General features: G+C 48.2%; 1 protein-coding gene across 1 annotated transcript in view; it reads right to left on the bottom strand.

Moving 5' to 3' along the window:
• Positions 1-24,907, bottom strand: part of lrmp (lymphoid-restricted membrane protein) — a 238,493-nt gene that overhangs the window by 123,400 nt on the left and 90,186 nt on the right. Inside the window, exons 17-19 of the mRNA XM_072471820.1 lie at positions 9,437-9,600; positions 8,160-8,265; positions 7,558-7,720 (exon numbers count right to left, since the gene is read on the bottom strand). Coding sequence (XP_072327921.1) covers positions 7,558-7,720; positions 8,160-8,265; positions 9,437-9,600 — 433 coding nt within the window. The remainder of the gene's footprint in view (positions 1-7,557; positions 7,721-8,159; positions 8,266-9,436; positions 9,601-24,907) is intronic.

Genomic DNA, 24,907 nt, shown 5'->3' with positions numbered 1-24,907 from the left:
TTCCTACATTCTAGTGACACTTCAAAATACTTCACGAACTGTAAAGCGCTTTGGGAGATCATATAGCTAAGGAACTGGTTTAGCACAGTGAAATGAAATGAAAATGAAATGAAAATCACTTATTGACACAAGTAGACTTCAAATGAAGTTACTGTGAAAAGCCCCTAGTTGCCACATTCCGGTACCTGTTCGGGGAGGCTGGTACGGGAATTGAACCATGCTTCTGGCCTGCCTTGGTCGGTTTTTAAAGCCAGCGATTTAGCCCTGTGCTAAACCAGCCCGTGCTAAACAGCTGGCTTGTAATGCAGAACAATGCCAGCAGCGCGGGTTCAATTCCCGTACCAGCCTCCCCGAACAGGCGCCGGAATGTGGAGACTAGGGGCTTTTCACAGTAACTTCATTGAAGCCTACTCATGACAATAAGCGGTTATTATTATATATGATCATGAAAGGCGCTATATAAATGCACAGCTTTTAAAAAAAATCTGCTAAATCATTTTTTTTAAAGAAAATATTTTATTGAGGCATTTATAGATTTAGCATTTTTAACACACGCAAAAAACCCACAAACAGTTCACCCAACTCTCCCAATCCCTAAACCTTAACTACCCATACATTAGATTCCTGCCCTTATACGTCACTTCCATGCCTCCCCTCTCCTTCCCCCCCCCCCCCTTGCTGACGGTCAATTCTCCTTGAAGAAGTCGATGAACGGTCACCACCTCCGAGCGAACCACTATCGTGAACCCCTTAAGGCGAACTTAATTTTCTCTAGCCTAAGAAACCCTGTCATGTCACTGACCCAAATCCCCGACTTTGGAGGCTCCAAGTCCCTCCATCCCAGCAAAATCCATCTCTGGGCCACCAGGGAGGCAAAGACCAAAACGTCGGCCTCTCTCCCCCCCTGGGCTCCCGGATTATCCAATACTGCAAATATTGCCACCTCTGCACTCTGAGTCACCCTCCCTTCCAGGACCTCTTGACATGACATCTGAAAATCCCTGTCAAAATCCCCTCAGCCTCGGACACGCCCAAAACATATGTACATGGTTCGTAGGACTGCCCCCACAGCACCCACACCTGTCTTCCACCTCCTCAAAAACCTGCTCATCTGGGTCACAATCATGTGAGCACTGTGGACCACCTTAAACTGGATCAGGCTAAGCCTGGCACACGATGAGGATGCATTGACTCTCCCCAGAGCCTTTTCCCACAACCAGACTTCCAACTCACCTCCCAGCTCTTCCTCCCACTTCTTCTTCACCTCCTGTTCGATCATCTTAAGCACCTCATTTAGGCACCCACTGAACTTCTATACTTGGGGTCTGGTTTAGCTCAGTTGGCTAGACAGCTGGTTTATGGTGTGGAGCAACGGCAACAGCGCGAGTTGAATTCCCGCACCGGCTGAGGGTATCCATGAAGCCTTCTCAACCTTGCCCCTCGCCTGAGGTGTGGTGACCCTCAAGTCAAATCGCCACCAGTCAGCTCTTTCTCGAAAGGGAAGCCTATGGACCTCGGGGACTAGGATGAGTTTCATTTTCATTTCATACTTGGAGGAACACAAGACTAATCCATGACATTGATCTTCAATTTAATCCTTTATCCTCAGTAAGATTCATATGAATCAATATAAGCTTTCTGAAAGGAGACATTTTCACCATATCACAGGAGAGAACTCACTTGTTCTTCTGCATAACACTGTCTTTTTTGATTTTTACATGATGAGGAAGGAGCAGTGCTCCATGAAAGCTAGTGATTTGAAACAAACCAGTTGGATTTTAACGTTGATTTTTACAGACAAAGACAGTGCCTCAGATGTACATACATTAGAAACAGCATCGCAGTCTGCAAAGAGAGGGGAAGCTATACAGCTTGGTGGGATCAGGAAGGCAAATTGAAGCAGGTTTTGAATAGACATTTGGTTCAATAGAATCTACACAGAAAGGTGTTAATTCCGTTCAATTGTGGCTGAGGTGGTTCTTTGTAAGAGCAGTCCTTGCTCTTTCCCTATGAACCTGAACTTTCTTCCTTCCCTTCAAGTTTTAAAAATCCAATTCCCTTATGCAAGTTATTATTGAATCAGCTTCAATCAATCGGCCTTTCAGGTGGTGAATTCCAGATCACAAGTTGCTGCACAACAAAAACAAAGTCTCATCTCTCTGGCTCTTTTACCGATCATCTTAAATCTGTACCCTCGGACAGCACGGTGGCGCAGTGGGTTAGCCCTGCAGCCTCACGGCGCCGAGGTCCCAGGTTCGATCCCAGCTCTGGGTCACTGTCCGTGTAGAGTTTGCACTTTCTCCCAGTGTTTGCGTGGGTTTCGACCCCACAACCCAAAGATGTGCAGGATAGGTGGATTGGTCACGCTAAATTGCCCCTTAATTGGAAAAAATTAATTGGGTACACTAAATTTAAAAAACAAATCAAATCTGTACCCTCTGGTTACTGACCTTCCTGCCGACGGAAACGGTTTCACAGTCAACCTAGAGCACAGCTAGGCCGGAATTCTCCAGCCAGTGGGATCTATCTTGTTTTGCCTTAAAAATATTCAAAGACTCCTCTTCCACTGCCTTTTGAGGAAGAGAGTTCGAGACACTCATGCCCATCAAAAAACTCATCTGTCTGAAATGAGCAACTCTTTATTTTTAAACAGTGACCCCCAGTTCTGGATACTCTGACAAGAGGAAACATCCTTTCCTCATCCACCCTGGATGCATTTATTTAATACTTCCGCCTACACAAGATCCTCCCATCTTTCGTTCCTAATCGACCTCACCAATCTTTAAGGCTATTTATAAAGTTACCGGGAAAGAAAATGGGGTTCACTTTTATATTAGCTGCCAAGCTATTCTCATACTTACTCTTTGTCTCTCATTTCCTTTTTAAAAAATGCTTAGTTTGGTTCTCTATTGTATTACACACGTTATAATTCTCACAATTGTACTCGGCTTCTAGTTCTGATGAAAGGTCGTTGATCTGAAATGTTAACTTTGGTGCTCTTTCCACACATGGAGTATTTTCAATTTTTTATTAGTTTTCAGCATCCACAATTTTCACTTTTGTAGCGGAGTTAGAGGTATATACTGAGAAAACTAAAACAGAAAGATCTCATCTGCCTTCCCACGGGCATGCAAATATTCGACTGCAAAAATGTTTTAAAAAGCAGAGCTCCCGAGGTCCCGACAAATACTGAACCTCAAAACAACATCAAGAACAGAGCTCCTTGCTGTTTGTGGGATCGTGCTGTGCACAAATTGCTTCTTTCGTTTGCAACATTCCAAAGGTCAGTGGTTAGCACTGCTGTCTCACAGCACCCAGGGAGGATTCTGGCCTCGTGTGACTGTGTGGTGTTTGTACGTTCTCCTCGTGTCTGCGAGGGTTTCCTCCGGGTGCTCCGGTTTCCTCCCACAGTCCAAAGGTGTGCGGATTAGGTGGATTGGCCATGAGAAATTGCCCCTTGGGTGTCCAAAGGTTAGGTGGGGTTATGGGGATAGTGCGCCCAACAGGCACTTAACTGGCCAGCATCGGGTAGTCTGTCTCTCTCTCTCTCTCTGTCTGTCCACCACCCAGACCCTTGGAAACACACTTTTTGATCTTTGCGTGGTCTCTGCCTCGCCCGCCACATCAACAACAGCAGGATGCCTTAAGTGGACATTATTTAGTGGGCCTCAGTTAGCTTTCAGGCAGGAAAAAAAACCATGTGCCTTCCCACTCTGAAATCAATCGGGAGGCAGGAAGTTGGCAGAATCCCCTTGATGATTAAATACCCCAAACCCAACTCCAAACTCTCTGCCAGAGGGGTATTAAATTCTCCCCTTTGAGTCCGTCTTGCAATTTGCTTTCCCACCTATCTTTTCAAATATTCTGGCTACAATGCCCTCGGAATGTCCATCCAAAATCATGGTCCTTCTTACCTGCACTTCATAGATAGATGCATCTGTGACAGGTGGATTAGTGGACAAGATACAGTAGGCCGGAATTCTCCAGCCGTTAAGCTGGTGGCGATTATATGGTCCCGCCCACAGTGCACCCCAGCCCGTGGGTTTCTTTGTGACATAGGGTGGTTTCAATGGAAATACCCATTGACAGCAGCAGGACCAGAGAATCCCGCCGCCAGCAAAACATGCAGCTAGGAAGCCAGAGAATTGTGGCACAAGTCAGCACTGATGCTTCACAGCGCCAGGGACCCGGGTTAGATTCCCACATTGGATGACTACCTGTGTGGAGTTTGCATATTCTCCCTGCGTCTGCGTGGGTTTCCTCCCAGTGCTCCGGTTTCCTCCCAGTGCTCCGGTTTCCTCCCACAGTGCAAAGATATACAGGTTAGGTAGATTGGCCATGCTAAAATATCCCTTTGGGCGAGGATGCGGGAGTGTAGCGGGGGATTGAGTCTAGGTGGAGCGCTCTTTCGAGGGGTGGGTGCGGACTCGATAGGCCGAATGGCCTCCATCTCCGTCTGCAAGTTTGCTGACGATACGACCATAGTGGGCCAGACATCGAATAACGACGAGTCAGAATACAGACGTGACATCGAGAACCTAGTGGAGTGGTGTAGCGACAACAATCTCACCCTCAAGGCCAGCAAAACTAAAGAGCTGGTCATTGACTTCAGGAAGCAAATTACTGTACACACCCCTGTCAGCATCAATGGGGCCAAGGTGGAGATGGTTAGCAGTTTCAAATTCCTAGGGGTGCACATCTCCAAAAATCTGTCCTGGTCCACCCACGTCGACGCTACCACCAAGAAAGCACAACAGCGCTTATACTTCCTCAGGAAACTAAGGAAATTCCGCATGTCCACATTAACCCTTACCAACTTTTACAGATGCACCATAGAAAGCATCCTATCGGGCTGCATCACAGCCTGGTATGGCAACTGCTCGGCCCAGGACCGCAAGAAACTTCAGAGACTCGTGAACACCGCCCAGTCCATCACACGAACCTGCCTCCCATCCATTGACTCCATCTACACCTCCCGCTGCCTGGGGAAAACGGGCAGTATAATCAAAGATCCCTCCCACTCGGCTTACTCACTCTTCCATTGGGCAGGAGATACAGAAGTCTGAGAACACGCACGAACAGACTCAAAAACAGCTTCTTCCCCACTGTCACCAGACTCCTAAATGACCCCTCTTATGGACTGACCTCATTAACACTACACCCTGTATGCTTCATCCGATGCCTGTGCTTATGTAGTTACATTGTATATGTTGTGTTGCCCAATTATGCATTTTCTTTTATTTCCTTTTCATGTATTTAATGATCTGTTGAGCTGCTCGCAGAAAAATACTTTTCACTGTACCTCGGTACACGTGACAATAAACAAATCCAATCCAATCCAATGGCACTGTAGAGAATCTGTGATTCTGTGAATTCCGTCCATAGCCTTCAGGGCTTGGCCAGCTCAGTCAGTGATGATAGCGCAAGGTAATGCGCTATCGTCCCAAGCTTCTCTGGGTGATGGATATTGAACTCTCCTACCCAGAGTACATTCAGAGCCCTTGGCAACCCTCAGTGCTTCTTTCGAGTGGTATTCAACATGGAGGACTATGGAGTCATTAGTTGAAGGTGGAAATCAGTAGGAGGGGTTTCCTTGCCCATGCTGGACTTGATATCTGATATCATGAGACTTCATAGGGCCCAAAGGTAATGTTGAGGACTCCTGGGAACTCTTCTCACTAATCTACTGTGCCACCACCTCTGCTGGTTTGCCTGCCAGTGGGGCCAGGGTGATGGTGTCTGGGCCATCATCTAGAAGGTATGATTCTGAGAATGGCTACGTTGCTGATGGACTAGCCCGCCCAACTTTGGAACAAGCCCCCAGATGTTGGTCAGAAGGACTTTGCAGTGTTGGCTGCCAGGGTGTGTCATAGTCATTTCTAGTGCCTAAGTTGATGTCAAATGGCTTGTCTTTTATTCCTTTTTAATTTTTCTGCAGCAGTTTGGTATTACTGAATGGCTTGCTAGGCCTTCTCAGAGGACAGTTAAGGCTCAACCACATTGCTGAGAATCTGGAGTCACATATAGACCAGACTAATTGGCAGGTTTCCCTCCCAAGGACCCCAGTTAAACAAATGGGGCTTTTGCAACAATGGATTAAGAATGGTCAGAATTCAGTTCCCAGCTATGGTCACTTTGTAACTTCATCTCTGTAAATACCATCATGACATAGAACATACAGTGCAGAAGGAGGCCATTCGGCCCATCGAGTCTGCACCGACCCACTTAAGCCCTCACTTCCACCCTATCTCCATAACCCAATAACCCCTCCTAACCGTTTTGGACACTAAGGGCAATTTAGCATGGCCAATGCACCTAACCTGCACGTCTTTGGACTGTGGGAGAAAATCGGAGCACCCGGAGGAAACCCATGCAGACACGGGGAGAATGGGCAGACTCCTTCAGTGACCCAGCATGCAATCGAACCTGGGACCCTGGCGCTGTGAAGCTACAGTGCTAGCCACTTGTGCTACCGTGCTGCCCAAACCCACTTACTTCAATTTGTACCATCCCTCTTATTATGCTTGAAATGTGCATTGATAAAAATACACAAATAAGATCTATAAATCATTTTTCCCTACTCTGACCCTATTTGCTCAGAACATAGGACTTAGGAGTAGACCATTCAGCCCTTCGAGCCTGCACCATCATTCAATAAGGTCATGGCCGATCTTGTTGTCTCATCTGCACTTTGCCATCTGTCCCCCATAACCTTTGACTGACTATACTCAGACCTTTTCCGGTCATACCCTGGTCATTATTCCCCATATCATTACCTTGCGCTATTATTGCCTTGTCCTTTTCTCAGTAACTTGCCGAATCACACCTCACATGAACCCTCTCCCCCTTGTCCTCCCCCACCCCTCCCCGACTATTTAGTTTATTGTCCTCGCTACCACCCTAGCTGTACAGCTCACCAGGACACTGATCTCAGTAGGATTTAGGTGAAGACGGTTCAATGATGCAGCTCGTTCACTCCCCAGTACTGGTGCCAGTGACTCATGAATTGAAATTCAGGTCTCTCACACCAGCCTTCGAGCCATAAATTGAACCCTCTGATCTTATTTACCCTATGCCAATTTGCTCGTGGCTCAGATAGTAATCCAGTGAGTTAATGTGCAATTATTCATACATTGCTTCACACTTCGCTTCCAGGGCAAATTATAGCATATACATGAACCTTGTTTAATATTCCGCATTAAGTAAAACTTACATCTACACTCTGCACCCACACAGTTAATCCACACACTGACCTTATACACGACTGATTCTCGATTCCCATTAACTGAAAATAATTTTACATTCTGAAAAATTTCTAATCTCCTTTAACATTCACACGCTCATCCTTCAGAGAGATTTGGTGTCCACACAATCTCTCCAAACCCATTTCCTACGGAATAAAATACCATTATTGCAATGGCAAACTCACTGTGTGCTGTTAAAAAAAAAGGAAATATTTCTGTAAAATTAAACTTGCTCGACATGCTGTAACAGAAACAGGAAAACCTCCTTGTTCAAATCGACAGACTGTGGAAATTCATTCTGAAGTTGACTTACTTTGCCGTTGGTTTAGCTTTTGTTCGAGTGTTTTGGTGGTGCCCGACAGAGCTTGATTTATTGTCTGGAGGTTCTGCTTCGCAATGACTGCTTCCTCCAGCTCGTGCTGTAACACTTCTGTCACTTTCCTGACTGAAGCTAATGCAGCGTCCTTGTTACAGATCTGAATGACAGCATGAAAAACTGGTTTGATGTAGGCTTATTTTGTAAAACAATTACACACGAGTGTCTGCGTATACATACACACTACGTTTACATATGCACACACAGGTTATGGCTGCTTGTGAGTATAATTAGCTCCAGATATATTTCCATTTATTCAACAACAAGAAATTGCCACTTTTTACAAAGGCCAATTAGATAAAATAAACTTATGGCTGAAAATGATAAAAACACACACACTGCCTTAAACATAAATAACCACCCACACCATCCACCCACACAAGCTTACTCACTTCCTTAAGTGATATAGCACTTCAAAACAGTCCGACAGAGAAAGAATTCTTCTTAAACAATCCAGATATCATCAGTTTAAAGAGTCAAACAAAAAACAAAAAACGACACATGCAACGGCGACAGACACCCAGACGACACAAACTTGCCTCCTTTTGCAGATCTCCGAGCTGCTGACAAACTTGGTGCAGCTGAAGCTCGAAAGTAGCCGCTGCTGTCTCCGTTAGCTGCTTCTGTGCCTCAAGCTCGTGCAATCTGTCAAAGAAAAAGCAGCAGCAGAAAGCCACAAGTTCACAGTGACATTCAAGCGGCTCACACCTGCGTAACGGGTGGCAAACCCCCACGTTCTGGGTTCCTCCTAAAGCACTGGTGTCACTGCACACTTCGAAACTTTGAAACTCAGAAGACTTGCCCTCCGACCGTCAGAATAACAAACTAAACAACACTTACCCAAGCAAACATTTCACATCTCTGCACTTCCAAGTGTGTCATGGGCAAGCTTGTAAACACAAATCCCACTGCTTTTACATCTCGCACAACATTCATTACCTTTTCTTTATGTCCCCTTTGTTAGTGATGTTAATATTTAGACTGCCAGAAGTTTATAACAACTTTGCTGTATTTTAAAAAACATAATAATTAAAGTTTAAATAATGTATCAAGAATTTCCCATTAGATTTGATTGAGATGTATTACTGTTGGATAATGAATATATTGACTTGGATAAGATGAAAGAAAGTTTTATTCACATTCTGTAAGTTCACTTCAGGTCCTTTGGGACTGCACTGGGTATAGGCAAGAATGTCTGGTGAGAGAAGCAAAAGTGTGGTGGAAGCAGTTTCAGATGGATTAATGAGCACCCTGCAGGGACTTTGTACAGGCTGGGAGTACTGGAGGCCAACCCTGGGAACAAAAGGAACATGGGACCTCAAAGCAGGTGGTTTCGTCCCTCAGTTCAATTAAAGCATGGTTGATTTACATTTGGTTCCATGTCCCTCAAACCGGACCTTAAAGCCAAGATGATTGACTTTTGTTAAGATTCTCAACTGACCCCCAGCAATTGCTGATACCCAAGTGTAAATAAGCACTCCAGTAGGATGGCATGGTGGCACAATGGTTAGCACTGGGATCTGGATTCAATCCTGGTCTTGGGTGGCTGTGGAATTTGAACTCTCTCCCCGTGGGTTTCCTCCAGGTGCTCAGGTTCCCTCCCACAGTCCAAAGATGTGCAGGTTAGATGAGGTCACAGGGATTGCGGGAGGGGGGGGGGGGGGGGGGGGGAGAGGGTGGAACCTCTTTCAGAAGGTCAGTGCAAACTCAATGGGCCAAAAGGCCTCCTTCTGCACTGAAGAGGGGGGGGGGGGCACAATCTTCATTATCCAACAAGCCACTCATCGAAAACCAATTGCAACTTCAGCACCCACACCTGGTGGCTTCTTTCCTCTTCAGATGAAGCTGCTCAGTTTTGCTTCTTCGCAAGTTACTCGCCAACCTTATGTACTCCTGTTCTGCAGCCAACCTCTGCTTCTCCAAGGCACAGAGGCTCTGAAGCCATAGCTGTCTTCTCTCCTGCAGATTATCCTTCAAATTCTGAAACAGTGCAAGAAGCGGAAGACGATCAGAAGCAAGATTTTGCTATTAAGAAACCAGGAGGTCAAGTCAGAATATAGGTTGAGAAAGGCACGGCCCCTGGACTAACATCCCCATGTACCAATCTGCCACACAAACTGTGCTAAATAATTCCCATTCAGCCACATGCTACCAATGGGAGAGCCAGAAACAACTCTTACTTATACAGCACCTTTACCAACTGGTAAAAACCATAGAATCCCATTAATCATGGCCAACCCATCTAACCTGCACATCTTTGGCCTGTGGGAGGAAACCGAAGCATCCGGAAGAAACCCATACAGACACAGGGAGAGTGCAAACTCCACATAGACAGTGAACCAAGACTGGAATTGAACCCGGGTCCCTGGAGCTGTGAGGCAGCAGTGCTAACCACTCTGCCACCGTGCCGCCACATTGGGGTTTGGGGAAGGAATTCCAGAGCTTCGGGCTGACGCAACTGAATGAACACTCCCCAAAGGTGGAATAATGGAAACTGAGGATGCTCCAGAGGTCAGGATTGGGGCAACACTGATATCTGGGAGGGTTGTTGGAGCCACCTCAATTAAAGACGCTCTGTTCCTTCCAAGCTATTGGCACGTAGCAGGAATCAGCTCAGCAGAGGTCATTGTTGACTATGATTTCTGGGAGAAAAATTAAGTGGTAGTGATAAAGAGGTAGCAAATCAGTCACCCATTTTACACTTGCACCCTTTCATTTCTATATTGACCATTTTTTAAAGCTGGCACTAACAAAAATTAACCTCTGCATTTGAAACAAAAACATGAATGGATCGATCGGGCTTTCTCCCCTTCGCTCCCTTTCCGCTGCCCACATTGCCCCGGAAAGATAGAAATATCTCAAAGATGTAGCAAAATATTGTAGAGAAAGCACATTTCTTTTCACCTTGCATCTTTTGCTGAATTTCTTCAACAGGTGGAGTTGCAAATCAAAGTAAGGAGCTTCAAGGGGCTGGTTTAGCACACTGGGCTAAATTGCTGGCTTTTAAAGCAGACCAAGGCAGGCCAGCAGCACGGTTCAATTCCTGTACCAGCCTCCCCGAACAAGCGCCGAAATGTGGCGACTAGGGGCTTTTTACAGTAACTTAATTTGAAGCCTACTTGTGACAATAAGCGATTTATTTCATTTCATTTCAAGTCAATGAGAAAGAGGTTTGGTTAGAGGAACAAGTGGGTCAGGTTAGATCTGACCTGCCACATTCCACAGAAAGAAATTCCTGATGCTGTCCTGGGCAATAATTTATGTAGGCAAGGCACATACATTCACCTTGTCCCACCCATGAAGTTCCCTGTTGGCCAGATCAGAGTGCCAGAGGCTTGGGAGGACCTTTGTCAGCCTGCCGCTTTAACAGGGCTGGGCAAAAAATTATTTGGGGAGCTAGATACAAAATATTTGGGGGTTTCCCCGCCTGCAACTCCACAATCGCCCCACCTGGATCTGTCGAAACACAAGCGTGGAGTTAAACACATGCTAGGCCTTGATCAATGTTTATGCTCTGCATCAGTCTTGATTTACAAAGCTCATCTGTTCGTTGCATAATGCTTTGGCCAGTTTTACTGGAAGCCCCAGGTGTAGGTCCCACAGAATGGTGTGCCAACTGGCTTCTGTTCCTTAACCCAAACGTTTGGGGCACGTGCAACACACAAACAAAAAAAAAAAAAAAAGAGGAGAACATGAAATGGAGGTTGGAAAAAAGATATAAATAATTAGTTTCACCCACACTCAAGACTTCAAACCAGTGACGAAGAGGGGAATGGTCAAGGGGAAATGGTTAAAATTACACAATTGAGGCTGCAAATTAAAGATTCAAAACACTGATTGAAACCACGTGCTTATTACCATTTATTAATACTAAAATGCAAAACAAATGCATTCCAGTTCTGTCTGATGCAAGCTACTTCCCCTCAAACAAACATCAACTTCCCCTATTATACGGTCAACAAACACAACAAACCAAGAGTAAATGTGGCTGTGAACAACAGTGCCTTATGCAGCTTATTGTACTGACTGGTAGAAAAGTGGGAATTAATTTGGCGTGTGCATGCGAGGGAAAGGGTTGCCAACCCTCCAAGATTGACCTGGAATCTCCAGGAATTGAAGATGAATCTCCGGGACACTGCTGTGTGCAACCCTGGAGAAAAATCATCGGGACATTAAAACAGTTTTTGTTTGTCATTTTCCTTGAACAGATTAAAAATAAGGGTGTGTGGAAAAGCCTTTTGCTTTTCAATTGGCACAGGAAGGCAGTGCGTCACAGGGTGAAGGTGTTGGCTGATTGATGGCTGGAACCTGGGGACAAATCACGAGATGAACCTTCAGGAATCTATTTAGTCATAGTTGCCAACCCTAGTGAGGGAGAATGTGAAGAGAATAGTGTCCCTCCCCCACCGACACCTCTACTCTTCCCCTCATTGTGGTAGCAGTCCTCCAAGCAAACCTTGCTATCTTAGAAATGGATTCTAAACATGGGGAGATGCAAAATATTGTTTTGGCAGAAAGGTGGCCTGCAGATAAAATGCTCGGTAAAACAATCACTTAAAAGGGGGAAGGAATTAAATGATTAAAATAAAGATCAATGAAGCTACAGCTCAAGAACTTTGCATAAAACGGGCATGTCTTTAGTGTTGGTTCAGTCATGCATCAATGAGGGATTAAGTGAAAAGCTTTAAGTTGAACAATTACACTGAATTTACCGGCCTCCTCCACTTCATCCAGCACCAGGGGAAGCCATTCAGCCCCTTGTGCATGTGCACTGACTAACCAGTTAGTCCCACACTTCTTCAATTTTCCCGCAGCACTCCTCTAATCAAAAGCCCAGCAAATACAAAAAGTGTGTAATGTTCGAAATGTTAAGTCTTGGCTTCCTCTTCCGGGCTGTCTTTCTGCAGGAAGATGATTGATGGCAGCATGGTGGCACAATGGTTAGCACTGCTGCCTCACAGTGTCAGGGACCCAGGTTCGAGTCTGACCTTGGCTAGCTAACTGTGCATTCTCAAGTGTCTGCGTGGGTTTCCTGCAGGTGCTTCGGTTTCCTGCCACAGTCCAAAGATTAGGTGGGTTGCCATGCTAAATTGCTCCTTAGTGTCTGATGTGTTAGGCAGGTTGTGTCGATGTGGACTGCGCTCGATGCAGGGAAGTTAGAAACAGACGTCTAACACAGGAGAAGATCCAACACTGTTTTATTCAACTAGGTGAACTGCTGTAGGTGTCGATAGTGCAGATACATGGCAAATTAAGCAATATTTACAAAAGCTAAGTCTACAGATTCAGTCTTTGTGGCAGGTGACAAATTCTTGTCGATCGCTGCAGAGATGGATCAGGAGCCGCCTGCACGTGGATACGTAGGATCGCTGCCATTGCGGTGGTCGCGTGGACGGCAGGATCACTGGCCTCGTGGCAGGGTACCTCCGGAGGAAGCATGATAGCCGGCGTAGCACAGCGGTCAGGTGTGTCATAATATACACCAGAATATCATGGTGCAGACACACATACAGTGGAACCAATCAACATACACAACACCGCAGCCAATCACCAGTTAGAGCACACAACATGATACCAGGAGTTGAGGGATATTAGCACTTCTTAGACCTACCTGCAAGTGATCTGCCTTCCGCCAGCATTCTGTCATCCTGCAACATGGACAACATCAGCCCACCCCCGCCGCTCCGCATCGCCGGCAACCTAGGGGCCAACTGGAAGATTTTCAAACAGCGCTTCCAGCTCTTCCTTGAGGCCACAGACAGGGAGGGCGCCTCGAATACCAGGAAGATTGCTCTCCTCCTCTCCACGGCCGGAGACCATGCTATCCACATTTTCAATTCTCTCACCTTTGCGGATGAAGATAAAACAAAGTTTGACACTCACTGCAGCGTAGAAGTGAATGAAAGTTTCGAGCACTACGTATTCCAACAGCGACGATGAACCTTTCCAATCCTCTCACGCACCTCCGCAACCTCGCGCAGTCTTGCAGCTACGGGCCCACCTCCGACTCCATGATACGTGACCAGATCGTTTGTGGCGTTCAGTCGGACCCCGTACGACAGCAGCTCCTCAAAGTAAAGCAGCTCACCCTAGCGACCGCCATTGAGACCTGTGTCTTACACGAAAACGCCACGAGTCGGTATTCCCACCTCCAAGCAGCTGAAACGGCGCGGCAAGGTCCCCACGAGGCAGAACGGGTCCAAGTGATTGAGCACCTCCAGGGCCTCAGCCTGGATGAGGGCGGCCATTTCGCGCGCTTTTCGCGAACTCCCACGCTTGTGCACACCAAACGAGGAGACGGCGATGTCGAAGAACGTAATGCGCAGACGTGCACCATGCACGACCGCACCGCGTATGCGCAGTGGCGCAGCGAACATGCTGACGCTACGACATGCAGCAACTGTGGTTCCGCCAATTTAAAACGGCAATGCCCTGCCAAATCTCGACAATGCCTAAGATGTGGCAGACTTGGCCACTATGCTGCCTTCTGCTGAGCAGCTCAGCCTGCCAATTCATATCGCTACAGCCAGCCTCGCAGGAACGTCCGGGCAATTCAACCCACGGTCAGAGTCCGATGCGGACCTCCCACACAGCAGTGACACCGAGGGCCCGAAGGCACCTTTTCGAGTCGGTGTTGTGACAAAAAACAGGCTGTCCCCGAAGCAAAGACACCAGCCGCTGTTGGTACACAGCATCGATCCAGACGATGAGTGGTGTGCCATCCTGACGGTCAACCAGAATTCGTCGCCCACCTCGGACTTAATTTGTGAACTTTGTGGACTTATGGACTTTCGGATTTGTTCTGTTCTTCCGTTTGATTGTTTACATGGTTTGTATAGAGTGTTCATCTCGTTATTCTTGTGACATACTGTTTTTCTGCACCAGGCACCTTCCCATGTAAATAGCTTAGTTCTCATGTACATAGTCCTGTAAATATTTTGCACACATAGTCAGGGACATTCTCACCATACACTATTTATTGCCACACAGGTACATTATTTTATAAAAGGGGGGGATGTCATAATATACACCAGTATATCATGGTGCAGACACACATTGATGGACACACAGTGGGACCAATCAACACACAACACCGCAGCCAATCATCAGTTAGAGCACACACACTATAAAGACAGGGGGCATCAGAGCTCCCACTCATTCGAGCTGCAGCTAGCTAGGAGGACAGAGCTCACAGCCTGCAGCACAGACATTCACCTGAGTGCATCGACTGGTTCAGACAAGCCAAAGGTCTTTAGTTAAAGCTAGTATCGTGTTAACCCACAGTCAGAATATGTTACAACAGTTAATGATTCAATAAAATAGTGTTGCACTATTTCAAGTGTTGGTGACCTGTATGTGTTCCACGGATCCAGAGCACCCAACACAACAAGGTGGTGAGCGTGGAACTCTTCGCAATGACAGTCTGTTGCGCCGCAGCAGGGAGCCATCATCTATGCGAACAATGAAAGACCTCGGGGCAACTGGTTTGCCAACAACAGCTGTGGCTGACCAACCACCCTCAGGCAGCTGGACGCGAACATGATCGGCTGGAGCCAGCACAGGTAAATCTGTGGCATGAGCATCATATGTGGCCTTCTGTTGGGCCTGGGACTGCTGCACTTTTTGTAGTAGCGTGAGGTGGTCAAGGACTGGAACATGGATGGCTGGAACTGTTGTCCTCAAGAGTGCGATTCAAGAGCATCTGCGCTAGAGACAACCCAGTGGACAGTGGGGTTGCTCTGTATGCCAGCATCGCCAGGTTGAAGTCGGAGCCTGAGTCTGCAGCTTTGCACAGCAACCGCTTGACAATATGGACCCCTTTCTCGGCCTTCCCGTTTGATTGCGGATAGTAGGGACTGGAGATAACGTGACGGAAGTTGGAGGACTGTGCAAAATCAAACAAAGAACAAAGAACAAAGAAATGTACAGCACAGGAACAGGCCCTTCGGCCCTCCAAGCCCGTGCCGACCATACTGCCCGACTAAACTACAATCTTCTACACTTCCTGGGTCCGTATCCTTCTATTCCCATCCTATTCATATATTTGTCAAGATGCCCCTTAAATGTCCCTATCGTCCCTGCCTCCACTACCTCCTCCGGTAGTGAGTTCCAGGCACCCACTACCCTCTGCGTAAAAAACTTGCCTCGTACATCTACTCTAAACTTTGCCCCTCTCACCTTAAACCTATGCCCCCTAGTAATTGACCCCTCTACCCTGGGGAAAAGCCTCTGACTATCCACTCTGTCTATGCCCCTCATAATTTTGTATACCTCTATCAGGTCGCCCCTCAACCTCCTTCGTTCCAGTGAGAACAAACCGAGTTTATTCAATCGCTCCTCATAGCTTATGCCCTCCATACCAGGCAACATTCTGGTAAATCTCTTCTGCACCCTCTCTAAAGCCTCCACATCCTTCTGGTAGTGTGGCGACCAGAATTGAACACTATACTCCAAGTGTGGCCTAACTAAGGTTCTATACAGCTGCAACATGACTTGCCAATTCTTATACTCAATGCCCCGGCCAATGAAGGCAAGCATGCCGTATGCCTTCTTGACTACCTTCTCCACCTGTGTAGCCCCTTTCAGTGATCTGTGGACCTGTACTCCTAGATCTCTTTGACTTTCAATACTCTTGAGGGTTCTACCATTCACTGTATATTCCCTACCTGCATTAGCCCTTCCAAAATGCATTACCTCACATTTGTCCAGGTTAAACTCCATCTGCCATCTCTCCGCCCAAGTCTCCAGACAATCTAAATCCTGCTGTATCCTCAGACAGTCCTCATCGCTATCCGCAATTCCACCAACCTTTGTGTCGTCTGCAAACTTACTAATCAGACCAGTTACATTTTCCTCCAAATCATTTATATATACTACAAAGAGCAAAGGTCCCAGCACTGATCCCTGTGGAACACCACTGGTCACAGCCCTCCAATTAGAAAAGCATCCCTCCATTGCTACCCTCTGCCTTCTATGGCCTAGCCAGTTCTGTATCCACCTTGCCAGTTCACCCCTGATCCCGTGTGACTTCACCTTTTGTACTAGTCTACCATGAGGGACCTTGTCAAAGGCCTTACTGAAGTCCATATAGACAACATCTACTGCCCTACCTGCATCAATCATCTTAGTGACCTCCTCGAAAAACTCTATCAAGTTAGTGAGACACGACCTCCCCTTCACAAAACCGTGCTGCCTCTCACTAATACGTCCATTTGCTTCCAAATGGGAGTAGATCCTGTCTCGAAGAATTCTCTCCAGTAATTTCCCTACCACTGAAGTAAGGCTCACCGGCCTGTAGTTCCCGGGATTATCCCTGCCACCCTTCTTAAACAGAGGAACAACATTGGCTATTCTCCAGTCCTCCGGGACATCCCCTGAAGACAGCGAGGATCCAAAGATTTCTGTCAAGGCCTCAGCAATTTCCTCTCCAGCCTCCTTCAGTATTCTGGGGTAGATCCCATCCGGCCCTGGGGACTTATCTACCTTAATATTTTTTAAGACACCCAACACCTCGTCTTTTTGGATCACAATGTGACCCAGGCTATCTACACCCCCTTCTCCAGACTCAACATCTACCAATTCCTTCTCTTTGGTGAATACTGATGCAAAGTATTCATTTAGTACCTCGCCCATTTCCTCTGGCTCCACACATAGATTCCCTTGCCTATCCTTCAGTGGGCCAACCCTTTCCCTGGCTACCCTCTTGCTTTTTATGTAAGTGTAAAAAGCCTTGGGATTTTCCTTAACCCAATTTGCCAATGACTTTTCATGACCCCTTCTAGCCCTCCTGACTCCTTGCTTAAGTTCCTTCCTACTTTCCTTATATGCCACACAGGCTTCGTCTGTTCCCAGCCTTTTAGCCCTGACAAATGCCTCCTTTTTCTTTTTGACGAGGCCTACAATATCACTCGTCATCCAAGGTTCCCGAAAATTGCCGTATTTATCTTTCTTCCTCACAGGAACATGCCTGTCCTGTATTCCTTTCAACTGACACTTGAAAGCCTCCCACATGTCAGATGTTGATTTGCCCTCAAACATCCGCCCCCAATCTATGTTCTTCAGTTCCCGCCTAATATTGTTATAATTAGCCTTCCCCCAATTTAGCACATTCATCCTCGGACCACTCTTATCCTTGTCCACCAGTACTTTAAAACTTACTGAATTGTGGTCACTGTTACCGAAATGCTCCCCTACTGAAACATCTACCACCTGGCCGGGCTCATTCCCCAATACCAGGTCCAGTACCGCCCCTTCCCTAGTTGGACTGTTTACATATTGTTTTAAGAAGCCCTCCTGGATGCTCCTTACAAACTCTGCCCCGTCTAAGCCCCTGGCACTAAGTGAGTCCCAGTCAATATTGGGGAAGTTGAAGTCTCCCATCACCACAACCCTGTTGTTTTTACTCTTTTCCAAAATCTGTCTACCTATCTGCTCCTCTATCTCCCGCTGGCTGTTGGGAGGCCTGTAGTATACCCCCAACATTGTGACTGCACCCTTCTTATTCCTGATCTCTACCCATATAGCCTCACTGCCCTCTGAGGTGTCCTCTCGCTGTATAGCTGTGATACTCTCCTGAACAAGTAGCGCAACTCCGCCTCCCCTTTTACATCCCCCTCTATCCCGCCTGAAACATCTAAATCCTGGAACGTTTAGCTGCCAATCCTGCCCTTCCCTCAACCAGGTCTCTGTAATGGCAACAACATCATAGTTCCAAGTAGTAATCCAAGCTCTAAGTTCATCTGCCTTACCCGTAATGCTCCTTGCATTAAAACATATGCACTTCAGGCCACCAGACCCGCTGTGTTCAGCAACTTCTCCCCGTCTGCGCTGCCTCAGAGCCACACTGTCCCTATTCCCTAGTTCTCCCTCAATGCTCTCACCTTCTGACCTATTGCTCCCGTGCCCACCCCCCTGCCATACTAGTTTAAACCCTCCCGTGTGACACTAGCAAACCTCGCGGCCAGGATATTTATGCCTCTCCGGTTTAGATGCAACCCGTCCATCTTATACAGGTCACACCTGCCCCGGAAGAGCTCCCAGTGGTCCAGATAACAGAAACCCTCCCTCCTACACCAGCTGTTTAGCCACGTGTTTGTCTGCTCTATCTTCCTATTTCTAGCCTCACTGGCACGTGGCACAGGGAGTAATCCCGAGATTACAACCCTCGAGGTCCTGTCTTTTAACTTTCTGCCTAGCTCCCTGAACTCCTGCTGCAGGACCTCATGCCCCTTCCTGCCTATGTCGTTAGTACCAATATGTACAACGACCTCTGCCTGTTTGCCCTCCCCCTTCAGGATTCCCTCTACCCGTTCAGAGACATCCTGGACCCTGGCACCAGGGAGGCAACATACCATCCTGGAGTCTCTTTCACGTCCACAGAAGCGCCTATCTGTGCCCCTGACTATAGAGTCCCCTATAACTATTACTCTTCTGCGCTTTGACCCTCCCTTCTGAACATCAGAGCCAGCCGTGGTGCCACTGCTCTGGCTGCTGCTGTTTTCCCCTGATAGGCTATCCCCCCCGACAGTATCCAAAGGGGTATATCTGTTCGAGAGGGGGACAACCACAGGGGATTCCTGCACTGACTGCCTGCCCTTTCTGGTGGTCACCCATTTCTCTGCCTGCACCTTGGGTGTGACCACACTTACATAACTGCGATCTATGACGCTTTCCGCCACCTGCATGCTCCTAAGTGCATCCAATTGCTGCTCCAACCGAACCATGCGGTCTGTGAGGAGCTGCAGTTGGGTGCACTTTCTGCAGATGAAGCCATCCGGGACGCTGGAAGCCTCCCGGACCTGCCACATCTCACAGTCAGAGCACAGCACCCCTCTAACTGACATTGCGTCAATTAATTAAAATTAAAATTTGTCTTTTTTTTTTTTTTAAATACTTTTTTTAAATTTCAAAGTTACTGTCAACTATCTGTTTCCTAGCACTAGATTTCTAATAGAAATGCGATAGCTAACTATAATATTCTCCGATCTCTGGCTTAGATATCCTCTAAATTATAATTAAGTTATTATGTTTAATTAGTTCCCAAATACTCAAATTTTTTTTTTTAAAATTTAGGTTAGAATCCCAACCAGCCACTCAGGTCACAGCTTTTCTGTGATGTCACTTCAGTTTCCCCCCGACACACACAATTTGAAAAACAGGTATAAAAGTAAAAATCACTTGCTTACCTTCTGAGATGTTCTCAGGTTCTCTCGCTGACAGAGACTGCTCCTCCACCTCCAATCCTTGACCTGCACAATGCTAATAATATAATAATATAATATGGCACTTACCTTACACCAATGGGTCTTATTATTAGGTTAGAGGAGGAGGGCGGGTGGGAGACACTACACGTGTAGTGTCTCGGGTTTCCTCTCCACCAGAATTTATTGGTTGGGGGGGGGGGGGGGGACTTGCCAGAGGTCGAACTTCCGGTTCCCGCCGAAATCCAAAGGGCTGCTCCTGTAAAGGTAAGTGCTTTTAAACTAACTACTCACCTCCCAGAAGGCCCCTGCGCACCGCTGCCGCCGAAATCCAAAGGGCTGCTCCTGTAAAGGTAAGTGCTTTTAAATTCACTACTCACCTCCAAGAAGGCCCCTGCGCACCGCTGCCGCCGAAATCCAAAGGGCTGCTCCTGTAAAGGTAAGTGCTTTTAAATTCACTACTCACCTCCAAGAAGGCCCCTGCGCACCGCTGCCGCCGAAATCCAAAGGGCTGCTCCTGTAAAGGTAAGTGCTTTTAAATTCACTACTCACCTCCAAGAAGGCCCCTGCGCACCGCTGCCGCCGAAATCCAAAGGGCTGCTCCTGTAAAGGTAAGTGCTTTTAAATTCACTACTCACCTCCAAGAAGGCCCCTGCGCACCGCTGCCGCCGAAATCCAAAGGGCTGCTCCTGTAAAGGTAAGTGCTTTTAAATTCACTACTCACCTCCAAGAAGGCCCCTGCGCACCGCTGCCGCCGAAATCCAAAGGGCTGCTCCTGTAAAGGTAAGTGCTTTTAAATTCACTACTCACCTCCAAGAAGGCCCCTGCGCACCGCTGCCGCCGAAATCCAAAGGGCTGCTCCTGTAAAGGTAAGTGCTTTTAAACTAACTACTCACCTCCCAGAAGGCCCCTGCGCACCGCTGCCGCCGAAATCCAAAGGGCTGCTCCTGTAAAGGTAAGTGCTTTTAAATTCACTACTCACCTCCAAGAAGGCCCCTGCGCACCGCTGCCGCCGAAATCCAAAGGGCTGCTCCTGTAAAGGTAAGTGCTTTTAAATTCACTACTCACCTCCAAGAAGGCCCCTGCGCACCGCTGCCGCCGAAATCCAAAGGGCTGCTCCTGTAAAGGTAAGTGCTTTTAAATTCACTACTCACCTCCAAGAAGGCCCCTGCGCACCGCTGCCGCCGAAATCCAAAGGGCTGCCATCAGACCATTCTTGGCTGTAAAAGCATGGACCATTGTCGCTCATTACCATGAGCGGTATCCCGTGCCTGGCGAATGTTTCTTTGCCGGCTTTGAAGACTGCCTTTGACGCGAGGTTGGACAGTTTCACCACTTCTGGGTAACTGGAGAAGTAGTCGACCAGGAGTACGTAGTCACGCCCCTTGGCGTGAAAAAGGTCTACACCTACTTTGGACCACGGAGAGGTCACGATCTCGTGCTGTTGCAGTGATTCCTTGGGTTGAGCCGGTTGAAACTTCTGACAGGTGGGGCATTTGAGGACCATGTTGGCAATATCCTGGTTAATGCCCGGCCAGTAAACCGCCTCCCGGGTTTTGCGTCAGCATTTCTCGACTCCAAGGTGACCCTCATGGAGTTGACCCAGCACCATAGCCTGCATGCTTTGAGGAATAACGATCCTGTCGAGTTTCAGAAGGATTCCCTCCACAACAGTCAGCTCGTCTTGAACATTAAAGAATTGGGGACATTGTCCCTTCTGCCAGCCATGAGTAAGGTGCTGCATCACACGCTGCAGTAAAGGATCCTTGGCCGTTTCCTCACGGATTTGGACCACCCGTTCGTCAGAGGCTGGGAGGTTGGTGGCACACAACTGCACTTGCGCTTCTATGTAGCAGATGAAGTCACCTTGTTCACTCGGTGTGGTGATGGACCGGGATAGGGCATCTGCAATGATCAGCTTTTTGCCTGGCGTGTAGACAAGTTCGAAGTCATAGCGGCGGAGTCGAAGAAGAATTTGCTGTAACCGATGTGTCATGTCATTTAAATCCTTCTGGATTATGTGGACTAGAGGCCTGTGGTCCATTTCCACCGTGAATTTTGCCAGGCCGTAAACGTAGTCATGAAACTTGACTATTCCTGTCAGGAGACCCAGACACTGATGTGTTGGGTGTTCTGGATCACATACAGGTCACCAACACTTGAAGTAGTGCAACACTATTTTCTTAAAAGGTTAATTATTTAAACATAATTGAACTGTGAGTAAATCCTAACCAGTTGATGCACTCAGCACATGGTGAATGTCGGTGTTGCAGGCTGTGAGCTCTGTGCTCCTACTCGAATGAGCGGGAACTCTGATGTCCTCTGTCTTTATAGTGCGTGTGCTCTCACTGATGATTGGCTGCGGTGTTGTGTATGTTGATTGGTCCCACTGTGTGTCCATCAGTGTGTCTGCACCATGATATACTGGTGTATAGTATGACAGACACTCCTTTTCGATCTGGGCATACCGTTGCTCAGTGGGCGTCATGGCCCTGGAGGCATATGCCACTGGAGCCCAGGACGAGGAGTCATCTCACTAGAGGAGCACCGCCCCAATGCCGTCCTGGCTTGCATCAGTTGATATCTTGGTTCCCTTGGTTGGGTCGATGAACGCTAGAACTGGGGCTGTGGTGAGCTTTGACTTCAGCTCACGCCATTCCGCTTCATGTGTGGGCAGACACTGGAATTTCGTTGACTTCTTGATGAGATGGCGGAGGGCCGTGCAGCATGCCATATTGGGAATGAATTGCCCGAAAAAGTTGACCATCCCGAGGAAGCGGAGGACCGCCTTCTTGTCCTCCGGGGTCTTCATGGCATTGATCGGCAAGACCTTGTCGGCGTCTGGCCGCATAACCTGCTGCGAGATGTGGTCGCCGAGACACTTTATATCAGATTGACCAAATGAGCATTTGGCCCTGTTGAGCTGGAGGCCATGTTCGTGAATTCGCTGGAAGACCTGCTTGAGGCGAGCGGTGTGTTCCTGGGGCGTTGTGGACCAGATGATCACGTTGTCCACGTATACTCGTACCCCCTCGATGCCCGCCATCATCTGCTCCATGGTGCGATGAAACACTTCAGAGGCAGATATGATACCGAAAGGCATGCGGTTGTAACAGTAGCGGCCGAACGGGGTGTTGAACGTGCACAGCTTGCGACTGGACGCGCCCAGCTGTATTTGCCAAAAACCCCGGGAGGCGTCCAGCTTGGTGAAGAATTTGGCATGAGCCATCTCACTGGTTAACACTTCACGCTTCGGGATCGGGTGGTGCTTCCGCATGATGTTGCGGTTTAGATCGTTGGGATCAATGCAAATGCGGAGCTCCCCTGATGGCCTCTTTACACAGACCATGGAGCTGACTCAGTCTGTTGGCTCCGTGACCTTCGAGATGATGCCCTGGTCTTGGAGGTCCTGCAGTTGCTTTTTCAGACGATCCTCAAGGGGCGCCGGCACCCGGCATAGTGCATGGATTACAGGGGTGGCGTTCGGCTTGAGCAATATTTTGTATCGGTACGGGAGCGTGCCCATTCCATCGAATACACTGTGGTACTGCGTGATAAAGTCATCTATGTCGACTTGCAAATTTCCATCAGGCGAGGCCATCGCCGGTGATGATGAAATGGTGTGGACTCGCTGAACCAGGTTCAGGAGCTTTCAGGCGCGAGCACCGAGCAGGGACGCCCAGTCAGGCCTGACGATTTCAACTCGTAACGTTGCCTTGATCGCCTTGTTGGATACCCCTAGTTGACACAAGCCACTGGCAGCTATGGCATTGCCATTGCAGTCAAGGGGCTGGCAGGCCGGTGGAAGAATGCTTGGCCGGGCCTGGATGATAGCGAGGTCGGATTGTGAAATGAGGTTCGCCGAGGCGCCAGTGTCCAGTTTAAATCAGATGCGACCCTTGTTAACGGAGGACAGCACACCACTCGTCGTCGGAATCCACACTGAGGATCGAGACGCGTTGCGCGGGTGTGGTGGAGGCCAGCTCATGTGTGGTTATGATGCCCACTGATATGGAGACTTGAGGGTCAGCATCAGGGTCCGTAGGGCTGTCGGGATCAGAATCTGGCATGCCTTGTTGTATTGAGCGGATACTTCTGCACCACAGCTGGGATCGCTGGCTGCTGAGTGGTGGAGCGGATCTGCAGAGGGCTGTGTAGTGGCCAAGCTTGCCACACTGGAGACATCGGCATCCTCTTGCCGGACATTGCCGCTTTAAGTGGGCGGAGCCACAATTCAGACACGTCATGACGCTGACGTCAGCGCGATCCGTGCGCCGACGCGCGTGCCACTGTGGTCGGCCAATGTACGCACCTGCGCAGTCGGGTTTTTGGTCTCGTCGTCCACTCGGTCGTGGCGTGCATGCGCAGGGACCCGAGAAAAGTGCGCGAAACAGCCACTCTCCTCGATGCTCAGGCCCTGCATCTGTGCAATGGCCTGCATCCTTTCTGCCTCGTGGGAGGCCAGCTTTGCAGTTTCTGCCGCCCTGATGTGGGAGTAACGATTCCTGGCATGCTCATGGACAACGCACGTCTCGATAGCAGAGAGGGTCAACTGTTTGATTTTAAGGAGCTGCTGCCGCAGGGAGTCGGCGTGGACCCCGAAAACAATCTGATCCCGGATCATGGAATCAGCCATCGAGTCATAGTTACATGACTACGCTAGGATGCGGAGATGGGTCAAGAAGGATGGAAAAGGTTCATCCTTACCCTGAAACCTCTGCTGGAAGATGTACCATTCAGAGCTCTCATTCACCTCAATGTCGCAGTGGCTGTCGAACTTCAGCAGGACTGTTTTGAATTTCGTTTTGTCTTCACCGTCGGCGAATGTAAGTGAATTGTAGGTATGGATGGCGTGGTCCCCCGCAGTGGAGAGAAATAACGCGATCTTCCTGGCATCCGATGCTGCCTCGAGGTTGGAGGCCTCGATGTACAAGAGGAACTTTTGCTTGAAGATTTTCCAGTTGGCGCCAAGGTTGCCGGAGATGCGGAGCTGCGGGGGAGGCTGGATGTTTTCCATTTCACCGGATGGCTGCTTGCTGGACAATGCTGATTCACTCGAGGTAGGTCCGTCAAGATCAATATCACTC

Source organism: Scyliorhinus torazame, chromosome 13 (assembly GCF_047496885.1).
Source record: "Scyliorhinus torazame isolate Kashiwa2021f chromosome 13, sScyTor2.1, whole genome shotgun sequence".
In the NCBI taxonomy this organism is placed as follows: Eukaryota; Metazoa; Chordata; class Chondrichthyes; order Carcharhiniformes; family Scyliorhinidae; genus Scyliorhinus; species Scyliorhinus torazame.
This window is presented reverse-complemented; position numbering and strand designations above follow the sequence as displayed.